General features: G+C 42.4%; 1 protein-coding gene across 2 annotated transcripts in view; it reads right to left on the minus strand.

Moving 5' to 3' along the window:
• Nucleotides 1–14,232, minus strand: part of LOC101864617 (U4/U6.U5 tri-snRNP-associated protein 2) — a 58,687-nt gene that overhangs the window by 40,320 nt on the left and 4,135 nt on the right. The window contains exons 1-2 of one of the 2 annotated variants that reach the window (XM_005098033.3): nucleotides 7,886–8,024; nucleotides 376–439 (exon numbers count right to left, since the gene is read on the minus strand). In XM_005098033.3, coding sequence (XP_005098090.1) covers nucleotides 376–439; nucleotides 7,886–8,015 — 194 coding nt within the window. In that variant the 5' untranslated portion in view covers nucleotides 8,016–8,024. Of the gene's footprint in view, nucleotides 1–375; nucleotides 440–7,885; nucleotides 8,025–14,232 lie in introns of those variants that run through there. The other variant, XM_013082353.2, reaches the window with a different exon arrangement.

Genomic DNA, 14,232 nt, shown 5'->3' on the forward strand with positions numbered 1-14,232 from the left:
GCACAAGTAAAGTACATTTCCGACAAGAATGTGTAACCTCCCCATTTTGACAGAACATCAGCACTATAAGAAAGTAATCCACTTTGCAATAAAGAAACCTCTAGCTGCGTTCAACTAAATCCCTTTCCATTATAAATTTCTTTGGAGAACAAAGAAATTGAAAGAAAACAGCTGAGTGCACTCTCTGAAAGTATTCTACTGTCCTTCTTGTATTATTTTATTGCAAAGTAAAGGATGCAACTACTCTACCTCAAAAAAGACCCAAAAACTGAGACAGTAGAAGAATAAAAATGACTTTTGCTGATGTTATAATATTGTAACAAAAATTGTATCAACTACTGATTTCATCAAGGAACAAAATAATGAGCATTTTACCTGTTTATAGTATCAAGATAAGGGCAGCTCCTGCTCCTATCCAGTTTTGCCTCTTTTCTTGATACTGTAATAAAAGAAAAGATAAACAAAATAAAAATCAGGATCCCAAAAAAGGAGTTGTTCTTGGGTATTATTTTAGCACAATGGCAGCCACAATATGACATGAAGAGATCAGGGCACAAAAATAACAACAACAAAAAAACACTGACAAAAAAAAGACCAGACAACATGAACGCTTCCAATTCCTATCTGCACCCTACAATGAAACCCACGCATAGATAGGCCCTGTATGCAGGGTTCCCACTCATCAAGGAGAAAAAATGTCCTCTTCTATTCCCAGTTTCCTCCTGGATTTATGACTGAGCTATGAAGAAATGCAAGATAAAACGCATAACAGGACCACAGACTGTCCTTTTTTCTGGGGTGTCACGGACACAGGTTAAAGGACAAGTGTAACGTAAACAATTACAAAGGTGTGATGAAAGAGGTCTTGTTAGGGAAAAGAGGGGGGGAGGGGGGGGGGGAAGAATACTTTTTTGGTTGTTGGCTTTATTCTTGCAAAATAAAAGAAACCGATGGGACGTTTCACAAGCCTTTTGATCTTAATTGTACATCACTACACAACATGCCACGCATTGCAGCTGATTGTTTCAAGTTTCAAACTTGATCCGTTTTTGTTTTTTTAATTCTCTCATTGGTCTAAGTTGTTACCCACAACGCATACTAATAGGTGTAAGAACTTTGTCAAACTAACGCTGGACTTACTCCTTGCTACTGTTTTTCCAAGGGAAAAGTGTTACTGAGCGACAACAAGGGCTCAGTGCAGAGAGGGTGTCAAAGCTAGCTGCACTTGACATAGTGACATAGACTGTTGGGATCTGACTTTTCCTCACTGACACGCTGGGAAGGTGGGAACAGCTTGGGGTAGTCAAAGGGCAAATAATTTTTTTAAAAATAGGAATCAGGGTGGAGTGTTATGACTGTATTTTCAAAACAAACAAAAAAGAGAGAGAGAGAGAAAGAGAGAGAGAGAGAGAGAGAGAGAGAAAGAGAGAGAGAGAGAGAGAGAGAGAGAGAGAGAGAGAGAGAGAGAGAAAGAGAGAGAGAGAGAGAGAGAGAGAAAGAGAGAGAGAGAGAGAGAGAGAGAGAGAGAGAGAGAGAGAGAGAGAGAGAGAGAGAGAGAGAGAGAGAGAGAGAGAGAGAGAGAGAGAGAGAGAGGCGACTGGCGTAGTTCGGCTCGATTAGAAAAGTGAAATAGCCATAGCATCTTTGTACTAATGTAGACTGCCAAATTATTCTACTTTTGTGCTATAACATCATTTTTTTCTTTGCTTTTGTCAATTTGATCTTCCACACTGATAGACAGTATTCAGAAATGAGGAAAAACAGGTCCTTTTCAAAACCGGGTGAGAATAGCCAACAGTGGAAAGTCTCACCCGGGGTGAGAGGTCAATTGTATTTTTATTCTTGTAGTGACTAGTCGGACCCGAGTCCGTGTAGACAAAAAATTATATTCAGACCCTGAATTGAGTCCAGCATGACTTCCGTTCCGACTTCCGACCCTTGTTCCTAAATATTTCCAGCATTTACGAACATTTTTTCGATTATAAAATTAATATCCAGTTACTAGATCTATCTAAACTGGCCCTCCCTGCAGCATTAGTATGAACAAAACGATTAAGTTGAGCTGACCTTGCCGGGGGCAAAGTTAATTATGTCAATTCACAGTCGATTGACCAATAGGACTGCGCGTAGCAATCACACACTCTCAGCTTGCTGGGGGAAGAGGTGTTGGGAAGAGGCCACGACTGTCGGTTTTGCGCGATGTGATAAAAAAAAATATTACAGAAAAACTATAACACACAACAAAATCAAATTAAACATGGAAAGACAAATATGGTGGTGGAAGTAATGATGATGCTGCAGAGGTGGTGGAAAGACCCTGAGTTGTCGGTAACCATGTACTTAGACACTGCCATTGGGTAGATATCTAATGAGAGTGCAGTCTTTTGACTTTTGACACAATTACACAGTTCTAGTAGGCAATTCTAGTTGTAATTCTGATTAATTACGTAAAATCCCCCGACAACAGCTATATTATGTAACCTCCTTACACTCATATCATAACTCACTTAGAAGCTGAGTCCGAAAAAATAAAACATTTTTTTCGGAACCAAGTCCGAATAGATCTAGATAAAACCCATATTCGGACTCCATATAGATAAAAATACATGATGCTGCAGCAAGCACCTAGCGCACCTCTGTGACTGGCCCAAGTATAGATGGCGTATTTCCGCCATCTATTTTTGTCATCTTCCTGGGTTTCTCCCAAGACTCTTGGATTTTCCTTGTCAGTAACTGTTGACTAGATCTCGCTGAGTTCATTTTTTGTTTCATGCCCGGTTACCGTGTGTGTGACACTGAGACTACACGGTGAAAAAAAGGAAAAAAGTCAACGTCATGAAGGGAGCAAAGCAGTTAGTTACCGTGCATGCACCTAGCTCAAGCCCCCTTCCGCATCCCCTCCCCTCACCCCCCGAAACTAAGTACATGTACACGGTAACCGTGTATGTATGCGACATTGAGACTACACGGTGAAAAAGGAAAAATTAATGTCAACGTCAAGAAGGGAGCAAAGCAGTTACCGTGTACCCAGCTGAAGCCGCCCCCCCCCCTCCCCACGAAACTAAATACCCGCTTACCGTGTTCGTAGATAATGAGAGGCGCCCGGTTGCCGGTTAACATGTACGTAGATATTGAGGCTACGCGCCCGGTTACCGTGTACATGACATTGAGACTACACACCCGGTTGCCGGTTACCGTGTACGTAGACACTGAGGCTACCGTACGTGCCCGGTTACCGTGTACGTAGACCCTGAGGCTGCGTGCCCGGTTACCGTGTACGTAGACACTCCGAAAGGGTAAAAGTCAATTATTTCCTAATTTTATAGTAAGAATTTTTGCATGTAAACATTTAACTCACACGCACGCACATTCACACAGACACAAAATTTTTATTGTTATTTATAAGAGTTGTTATAAATCGCAAATATATTTACACTGAATTTTAGTATTTTAGCATTTTAAAATCTAATTGTCGACCAACCGTGCAGTGGACTGTTGCGAATGCTACCAACTTGTGTTTCGCGCGCTCATATGACCTTATGCAGTTTCGAGCGCCGTAAAACCCAGTACTAAACTAAACTAAGACACAATAGTGACCATTACTATGATTGAACGCTAACAATTTTTAAATTAACTTTAGGTTTCTTAGTAACAGCAAGAAATAAATGAGTAATATTGACCACACTTAGTAGAGTTGTGTCCATTTGGAGGGGGGAAGGGTGGTGGTGGTTGAGCCAATCAAAAATAAAATAAATTTGACAAACCAAAAGGGGTCAATTCCAACTGTAATGCACAAAGAAAATCAGACCTGCCAATCAATGAAATCTAAAAGTCAGGATCACCCCCCGGGCGGTGCCACTGACTGAAGTGTCTTTAGGTCATTCCCAAAGGGGGGACATTTCTCGTGCTAGTGCTCAGTAGAATTGTAAATGGGCAGATCTAACAATGTCATACTCATAACTGTGCTGCTTTTTCTTTCCTAATCCTTACTATCGTCATTTTCCTCTACTTCTTTTGTATGTTTGTCACACTCTTGTGACCCGTTATTTCCAGGGTGCCTTGATAGTCAAAGCAGACTTTGTGTTGTTGAAGCTAGAGAGGAGAGCAGAGTAAGTCTGATTCCCTGTAAGGACTTCTCTGTTGACATCCACCCCTTGGCGCTCTTATGACCTTATGCAGTTGTGAGCGCCGTAAAACCTCTCTACTAAAATTTTTTTTAAACTAAAAGTCAGGAACTCAGTGGGGGGAAAAAATCAGGATCAACGACAAATCACCAAGGTCACTGGCAAACTGACTTAAACAATTTTCAGGGATGTGTGTGTATGTGTGGGGGGGTGAGTGTGTGCGTGTGCGTACCCGTGCCTGTGTGTGTTTTACCATTATTTTTTTTTAATCCTGAAGTATCACGTCAAGCTGTCCTAGTTTAAGTGTTTTACACGCGCCCCGTTCCCCCCCCCCCCCCAGATAAGTCCCGAAAGACGCTTCAGCAGGTGTGCATGAACTTACCACATTACACCCTAACTCGCCCGGGATCGCCGGAGAATTCCCTTACGTGCTCCACCCTGACTCGCCCGGAACCGCCCGCGCCGACCCAGCGTCTTTAGAAACGAAAGTCTCGCCTTGACGAGACTCTGGGGCCGGGATTTTGATTTGCATAGTATAGCAAAAAGTTTCTTCTTTCGTTTGATACCGAAACGAAATTTTTCGGGCCAGTAGTTTTAGTATTAGAGCTGATCGAAGTGCGATCGCGTTACCGACACTTCGAAAGTGTCTCAACTTGTTGAAAAGCGACACAATTGAGTTCGAAAACGGAAATAACGATGGATTTGAGCAAAAACGAGCATGTGACAAATCAGATGGCTCAGATTTTGATGAAAACGTTGTAGGAAGAGTTTGGGGCGATTCCGATTGATCAGACGGAGAAAATCTAGAATTTAGATCTAGGGCCCGACCGCGAGGCTGAGAGTGAAAGTGACGGGTCGGACACCCCGATTGAACTAAAGTTAGAACATTTCCAACAGTTAGCGCATACATAAAGTTATATTTTTCAGAAACTACATTCAGTTTTCTTTTTAACTTTTATTTTTTCAGGATTTTTGGAATTTGTTTAGTATTTTTTTAATGTGTTTTTTAAAGGCTAGTATTCACGGGAGGTGGGTTCTTTCCCCTTGCTTAGGATCTAACAATGGACTTCCCGTCCAGGCCCTTAGGGTGTAATGTGTTAAATTGACCCCGTAAACGGACGGTCCACGACACACATGGAACTCGCTTTGGTCAAAGACATGTCACGTGATGCGAAAGCGCGATTGAAAGAGTTTTACTGACGGGTCTTGATGACGAGCCCCGCTAACCAGAACTCGGATAAAGCTTGTTTTGAAAGTAATAGCAGAACTACGAATAATATTGATCATTTGTGCGTCGCAATTTAAACTAAACAGCTATCAGTCAGGCCATCATCGGAGAATTCTGAGTTGAAACAAAAATAAAAGTGAAAATGATTATAATTTAGGGCCTAGGTCTTGAGAATGTCCCAAGTCGGAATTCCCAACCAATACTACTTCCATTATACATGTTTCTTGAAACAACACTGGCGTGCAAAGATCCAACACAACTAAATTCGACATAGACATTTCGGAAAATAGTGCTACGAGTTTCTGCTGACAAAAAGTTTAATGAGTGCTTCCCACGACAGAAAAGAAGGCAGAGTAAGATTTTACAAAAAATCCGGCACAACAGACGGACCAAAAAAAAATTTGAAAAATCCGAATACACGGGATCAACATTGGGAAAATCAAGATGCTTGGAAATTTGGGGCAAAAACTCTGGATATCCCGAATACATCGGGATGAGTGGCAGGTTTGGAAAATAAACTAATTCCTTATTCTTCAGAGCCATGCCAGTCGTTCGATGGTGGACAATTCAAGTTTACTAGATCTAGTGTGTTAAAGAAGGATGGGGGTAATCTCACGGCAAGGGTAAACTCAAGGCACGACACCGGCAAATATAATGCGAGCGACCACAATGTGGGCGGAGCTTCTGTGCTCAAGCAAGCCGGTGTCGCCGGGAACTGCGCGCAGCTGATGAGTAGATTTTAGGTCTTCTGCTTCTGACACAGAGTCCCAGATAAAAGGTGACTGCGGTGTTATGTGTGTGGGTGTGTAGTTAAATCATTGACTCGGCTTCGGGGCAGAGAAGGGGGGAAATGATGATTGGAAGGTCTACGCACACTACTAGAGTTTTAAAGCGTATGCAAACCCCCGAAACGAAATTTTAAAGAGTAAAGCTCACGCACCACCAAAACTTTAAGGGGGTAATTTGCAGGTTTAAGGGATAATATACGCACAAATGTGCGTAAAGGGGAGCCCTGCCTGAACCCCCCCCCCCCCCCTTTATTGGCCAGCTCTATTTCTCCGAACGTTCAGGAAAATAAACTTGAACTCTATTTCTCCGAACGGTTTCCGTTCTCGAGATTTGTTGATAATAAGCGAATGGAGTGGCCCGTGTGTTTGTGTGTGTGTGTGTGTGTGAGTGTGTGTTTGTGTTTGTGTTTGTGTGTGTGTGTGTGTGTGTGTGTGTGTTTGTGTGTGTGTGTGTGTTTGTGTGTGTGTGTGTGTGTGTGTGTGTGTGTGTGTGTGTGTGTGTGTGTGTGTGTGTGTGTGTGTGTGTGTGTGTGTGTGTGTGTGTGTGTGTGTGTGTGAGTGTGTGTTTGTGTGAACGGGTGGTGGGGGGGAGAGGAGGAATTTTTTTTTTTACCTTTATTTTTTTCTGGGAGACTAAATGCAAAATAGGTTACTGCCAAGGTCGAGCAGTCTTGTTTTCTTGCAGTACCTTTTTATTTTCAAATGAAGTATAGATCTAGTCCGGGACACGGCGTCACTTTTCGCCCGATTCTGTTACTTTTAGTTCGCGTGGCTCAGCAGCCTGCCGGAGCTCCCCGGCTCGGGGTCAGGGGGTTAATGAGCCCTGAAGCGACTTTGCCGGTGTCGGTCAGGAAGTTCGCATTTTTGACTATGTTTAAAACGATATAACTTCTTCCCCATCCCACATAGCAAACCATTACGCAGATGTACTAAAAGCTCAATGTCTTGAGATTTATTCTGCGTTAGAATGGTTAGTTTCTGTGCCTTAGTTTTTGTTCTAGTTCTAGACAAGTGTTGGAGAGTACCCAATTTGTCCTATTTTAGTTACAAACTTATGAATAAATGATTGTTAATTTGAAAAAGGCTCAGCGCATCTCTCCAAAATCTGTGTTAAACTGACTACGAATATCATGTCTTTTACCATGAGAAATCTTTAATCTGCGCGAGTAATAATAGTCAAGTTATAATAAGAGAAGAAAGATGCACATTTCTGCATTTTTTCACTAAGACGATCAGCATATTTTACTATCAAACAAGAGAAAGTTACTCTGCGTTTGTTCCTGAATCATGCTGTGTCTGTGGCAGCCTGCATACAACTAAAAAGATATAATATAAGCAGGAGGACTTCCGTAACGAGCGACCACTATGAGACAGAGCAGAATTGAGGGCTTGGGGTAGGGGTAGGGGTATAGGATAGGGGTAGGGGTAGGGGTATAGGATAAGGATAGGGGTAGGGGTAGGGGTAGGGGTAAGGGTAGGGTTAGGTTAGGATTAGGCCTCTTCTTTATTGTGTTTGATGGGGTGGTCGCTCGTTACGGAAGTCCTTCCCTGTTCTTTGTGTTGTCTATTTGGTCATCAAGACTTCCGGATTTCTTCTCTGGATGTAAACAACGATCGTGGACTGAACGGAAACAAGACTTGACTTAAAGATCACCGGCCACCACTCAGTAAATCTAACTTTTCATTTTTAGAGAAAAAAATGCAGAACAATGTCAATCTTGACCTAGATTTAAATCTAGATCTACCTGTTTCATTACTATTGCTCCCGCTTTTATCATATCGTCTTTTCAAAATCGTAGTCTTCTCTTTCGGTCCTGAAACGGAGAATTTCGCCTCTCCCTGCGTTGTTTTCCCCACGTCCGTGGAGGCAGCCATTTTGAAAACAACGTCAAGAACGATAACTACAAACTACGAAAGATCACAGTGGTTATTAGGTGTATAGAGGCCTAGGCCTAGATTTTTCGCCTAAGGCCGCAACCATAATAATAATAATTATTATTATTATAAATTGCATTTATATAGCGCATTTCCACAAAGAAGTGCTCAATGCGCTGTACAATAATACAAAGAACACATGCAGCGCACAGCTCCTATAGCAATCTCTCTCTCTCTCTCTCTCTCTCTCTCTCTCTCTCTCTCAGGCACATCCTTGATTAAAGACAATCCCACAAAGCTTACCCATACACCCTTGCACACTTTGATGAATTTACACAACAGAACAGCATAAATTTACGATAATGAGAGAACATAATAGATACTGAGAGAACATAATATTTGTATTGGGAATGTCGGAAATCGACGGAAATTACAGATTGAAGCTGGGCTGAAACAAATGCGTTTTAAGTGCTGATTAAAAGTTCGATAAAGTTGTAGACTTCCGTAGATGAGCTGATAAAGCGTTCCACGGGGAGGGGGCGTGATGTCAAAAAGCTCTCCATCCGAGTCTCTAACTTTTGCTTTGGACTGGTACGAGCTTAGAACTAACTGTAATTAACTCCTTGGAGGTAGCACAAAAAAAAACGGTTTCGGCTGCCATACTGACGTCCGACGTCCTGTGTCGTCTCCGGTCGGACTGTCCGATAAAACATGTTCTATCGAAGACAGTCCGTCGGGCGAGATGGGAGGTAATTTTAATGATGTTATTTCTTATCTCTGCATTAGTGTCTTTCCCGCCTCAATGACACTACTACTCAGAATTCTAGCAGTTCTTGGTCAGCTCTGCATACCTCTCAGTTAATTGAAAATTGCTATGTTTCATGCGATAGCTGGTTGGAATTTTTCACTATCTTTCAACAACTGCGGAAACAAATTATGATGAAGTTCACCTAGTGTATCACGCTTTCTTTGGAAGGGATACAACGAAATTCTTCTTCCCTTGGTTTTCCTTTTTTTGTCTGCGTCTCAAAAGCAACAACAACATCAATTTTCTTTTCTACCAGTCGCCATATTTGCAAGACGGCGGTGTCTGACCACCAAACTCCGGTGTTAATATAATGGTCGACCGCACCCGGCGGAAAACGGCGGGTCCGGTCTGACTGTCGGTGTCGGGCGTTAATATGATTCTACCCTAAGGGCCCGTGTCCACTGCAACGGACTCCAACCGACCGGATTCTGTCCGTCTCTCGGAAAGTCGGTTGTTGAAACGGAGCACCGTTCATTTACTAAGAAATCAGTGAAAAGTCCGTTTGGCTTTGTCAACAGACACGACACGACACGCCCCGACAAAAGACGTCGTGGGGGTTGGAAAGACCTTGTTCAATTTTAGCGGACCGCGTGACTCGTGAGCGATAGGCCCCGCCGGAGCTTTAAAAAAGTCTAATTTTGAATAATTCTAATGTCATATTCGTAATCAGCGCCTCAAAATTAACAAAGTCTACACGCAAACCTCCTGGCTTAAATGCATACAATGTACTAACAATTTTACCAATTATTTTCCTTTAAAAACCCATTCATTTCTTGTTCCCGCCTTGGGTTCATTGACCTCGACTATTTATAGCCGTGTACCTAGGACACAGCCTTGAGACACGGAGGGTGGAATAAGACACAGTAGGCTAACAGATTAGACGTGTCTTGTCCGAACTGGTGGACACCCAAGATGGAAACGATGCGACCGATTTTCTTCCTCCCGACACAAGATCGGGCCGTGTCCGTCTCCGTGGACCCGTAGGGTACATATAAACTGACTGCATTCGTTTTCGTCTCTGTCCCCTGTTGCTCCCAGCTTGACCTTTCCTTCCAGTTGTCGAATCCATCGGGAGTGTCTCTTATTTCATCACTGGAAAGTGAGTGCACCCCTCTCCCTTTCCTCTCCTGTTCCTGCCGCTCCCAGTTGCTGAGCCGAACGCGACCGTTTTATCTCGCAACTAAAAGTTCCCCCAGTTCTCTCTCAGCAAGTGATCAGATGACCAGAATTGTCTTTGTCCTCTCAACCTACAACAATGGACTCGTTGTCACTGAACGAAACGCTCATTGCTGCAATGCACAAATTTTATTTATTTATTTATTTATTTATTTATTTGTTTATTCATTTTATTATTTTTTTCTCAATATAAGGTCCATCGAGATGAAGAAGGGTTTGAAAGGTTTCGGGTCACTTCCGAATGTAGGAAACACATTTTTCCTCACCCCTTCAAACTCCCCCCAGAAGATGATGATATTCTCCAAAAGCACCGCTCATCGTAGAAAAATACTGTGTCCAGTACCGTTTTGGGACGCGGGGTCTTCTTTTCATTATTTCTCTACACAGGGGTAGCATTCTTATACGATGTAGATCTACTGTGTTAATGATAAGACCACCTTTATTCTCACCCCCGGGTGAGAATAACCCATGTCTCGCTATTCTCACCCCCCCTCCGCTGGTGAGAATAGCTTCCACCCCTGTGTGGGCATAAGGCAAGGACTCCCCCTGACCTCTCACAGGCCGATAAAATCACCTAGATATATGCCCTTGGTGGCTTACCGCATGTGGTTGGGAACAAATAATAATAAAGTAAAAACATTTTTCGCCTCTCCAGTAAAAACAAAAAGGCTCACTAGCGACACTGAGCTGGATGTGGGACCGGCCGCCGGCCGGAACATTCGTTTTTTACACACTTAACGATAGCTGGCCTCTCTGTACACAATATATTTATCGTTCATCAATGAACAGACTATGCTCTTGCACGACAGGGTAGTAAATTATTCAGATCAAATGGGCGTGGGTGTTAAATCGTGTCAACTAGTTTAATAATTTTAAGCAATCCAAGCTCCTTTCTTCACTTTCATGTTTTTTCTTTTAGTCTTACTTTTTCTTTTTTTTTCCTTACCTCTTCTGTTCTCTTCTCCGTGAACATTTGGAGTTTGGAGCCAAAAAAAGGAGCCAGATCTGATAATGACATGCGTCAGTCTTATCTAGTCCAATTATCATCAGCGCTTGCATTTCTCAGGACCACTACTGTTTGACCTATTAAAAACATAAATCTTTGAACATATCTCCTTTGCTTCCACCCTTAGCCCCACTCATTGGTGTAATAAGCAGAGCCACGTCAACCAATGCCACCCCTCACTGCCATGTAACCACAATTCGAGGAACTCCTTTCTCGGCTGGCTGTACGATCAGGTCAGCAGGCATTGGTCAAACTAATCTCACAGCACACCTCTGGCCTCTGGCGACCAATGAAAGTTTCTGAACTGGAGCGCCACTCCAGCGCCAGTGGCGGTGGGTAGTGAAGGGCTCACGGGCTTGAGCCCCCCTACCCACCCCCAAGTCTACCCCAAGGCAAATGAAAATAACGAAATAAGCAGTTGAAACTGTTCTGATCGACCGCAATGAACACAGAGTGATCAACTAGGCGGTTTGCTCGTTTATCCAATCACTGTTGTCCCCGCTTACAACTATAGTAACCTTATAACAGCCAATCAAATGTCTTTAGGGCTCAGCAATCAATCAGCCCGTTCCCACGGTCTGTCCTTAATGAAACCCCTCTTGTAAAAAGGTAGAAGACTTGAAAAAAATAACATGCACAGAGGGCTCATGCTCTCCCCGCCCTGACAATGGGGTGAAAGTTTACGACACACTTTCCCCCTGTCCCCCTGTGACAAAGTTACCTACGCGCCCATTGGGCCTTTGTTAGGTGCGTTCTATTTTCTGCAACAACACGACCCAATCCACCTCATACACGGTGTGTGTTGGGAGTGCTGTGTACTTGTGCCGCTGAGATTTAACAATAATCAAATAAAAACTAATTTGAAGGTGAAACGGTTTCGTCCCCACCATCCAGAAGAATTTAACGTAGAATAAAGAGATGGCAGACAAGGGTGACTCTTCTCGTTTGAATGGTTCTCAAAATGCCGTGGCTCGCCGTGAGTATAGAAAAATCATCACTGTGTTGTTCTTATTGCTTGCTTTTTGGTGGTAAAAAAGTGGAAGAAACCTAAGCCCCACCCAAATCTAGGTTCACCCACTGCCACTGTCCAGCGCTTTTACTGGCACCCGTGAGATTTCACACCCGCACTACCCTGACCATCTTCATCGCTCACATTGTCATGAAGTAACATCTATTCTCAAATTGCATACTCCTCTTCATTGTCCGGCAGCATAGCGTTTAAGTTTAGAGCCGGCGGACGGAACCAAAATTGCAAGTTTTGTTTCAAATCAGGGCTGAGCAGACAAAACATTTTCCGTCTTAGTAGAGAGGTAAAACCCTCGGAAGGGAGCGGATTTTCTTTTCATTTCCGAGTTGGACAGGTTTCCGTTTTATCTGTCCCCGTCGTTTTATGCAAGAAAAATTCTGAATTTATGCAAACTGGGCCAAAATATGTGAACTTATTCGATTCTGTTAATTTTATTTAACCAAGAATGATAAAGGAAAATAATCAGAAACTATGCAAAAATGATCAAATTTTGCTAAATCCTGCGGGGTGCATTAAGGACAGTTTTATACAGGTAATTAAAAAGGAATATATCAAGGGGGAGCGGGAAGATCCGTTAAGACATGTTTCCGTTTTAGGTTTCCGTGTTAAGGCAGGTTCGACTGTATACGGTGCGGTCAAAAATTCGTGGCGCAACTTATCCTCAATATTCTGGGTGAATCGATGTCACCCATACTTTGCACAGCAGTTTGTCTCAATTTGTTTTAACTTAATCATATTTTTCCACAATTGAGTCTAGATTAAAAAACTTTTCTTCATAAATTTATAATATAAAATACATGTACTATAAATCGTCTTCACGCAGAAAGTAGAACTGTTCACAGTTCACAGCACTTCCCGCTCCTCACGCACATTTTGTATATACGCATGTGACGTCACAGCTCACCAATGACACTTTTTTTAGAGTGACAAAACAAGGTATAGTTACAAGAAATTTATTTTAGTTTAGAAAAAAGTGACAGACTTGATGCCCAATTGTCATAATTCACGTAAACACGAGCAAGAATGGCATTTTTTAACGATAGCACAGTTAAGGACAGTAGTTTAATAATAAAATGATAATCTAAAAACGTTAGGCAATTAATTAATTATTAATAGATTTAAAAACTCTCTTCGTAGCGACTGCAGCGCCATCTGGAGCAATACTGGCCACGGAAGCGAGTGTGACGAGTGACGACGACGACCTCCTGACCCTTGACACATCAGCCAACCGGTGAAGACATCAATAAATGCGGGAAATTTTATTCCACCATTCATTTCAAATGCCAATTTGGCAGTAAGATGCCAAAATGAAATAAGTCGGCAGTTTTTGAAAACTCGCTCCACTCAAAGTAACCCAAAGTATTTGCCACCAGAAATAAAGGTTCTGTTCTCAAATTGGATCCTTGATAATTTCCGAATTTTCAATTTGATAAATTATAATCATGGTTCTTGTACTACATGTATAGGCATGATAACATTTACATTTTACACACGGAGCTTTAATTGATATTAATTCGTGATCATCTCTCTCTCTCTCTCTCTCTCTCTCTCTCTCTCTCTCTCTCTCTCTCTCTTTCTCTCTCTCCCCCCCTCTCCCCCTCTCTCTCTCTTTCTCTCTCTCTTTCTCTCTCTCTTTCTCTCTCTCTTTCTCTCTCTCTTTCTCTCTCTTTCCCTTTCTCTCTCTCTCTCTCTCTCTCTCTCTCTCTCTCTCTCTCTCTGTCTCCCTCCCCGCCCCTCTCTTATTAGTATTATATCTACATACATCTGTTAGCCTATCAGCTGCTAAAAACTTAGGCGGCGTCGGGTCGAATGATGCTAGGTCTACTCAGGCAAAAAGGAAAACTATGTACCGAGCCTCATGGATTTCCAGTGGCTTCATGAGTAGTAAGTTCAGACTCAAGTATTGTCAAACAAGTGTCGGTGACACAAGGTGGTCACTGGGGTGTGTCCTTAATTTTAGCAAGACGACAACCCTAGCTCAAAATATAGGGCACTGCCGACAATGAATGTTGTAATTTAAACCGTTCTGCGTTTGTGTAATATTTTGTGTTTATGTAGTATTTGTGAATGTATTTATATACGTATTTATAATTAGGCCTATATGTAAAATTTATGTATGTAATTGTATGTTTGCCATTGTAAACCAAATAAGTACGTGCCCTTGCCGGGAAAAAAAAGTGTATTTATTATAATTCGTGTT

This window comes from Aplysia californica, unplaced genomic scaffold, assembly GCF_000002075.1.
Source record: "Aplysia californica isolate F4 #8 unplaced genomic scaffold, AplCal3.0 scaffold00170, whole genome shotgun sequence".
In the NCBI taxonomy this organism is placed as follows: Eukaryota; Metazoa; Mollusca; class Gastropoda; order Aplysiida; family Aplysiidae; genus Aplysia; species Aplysia californica.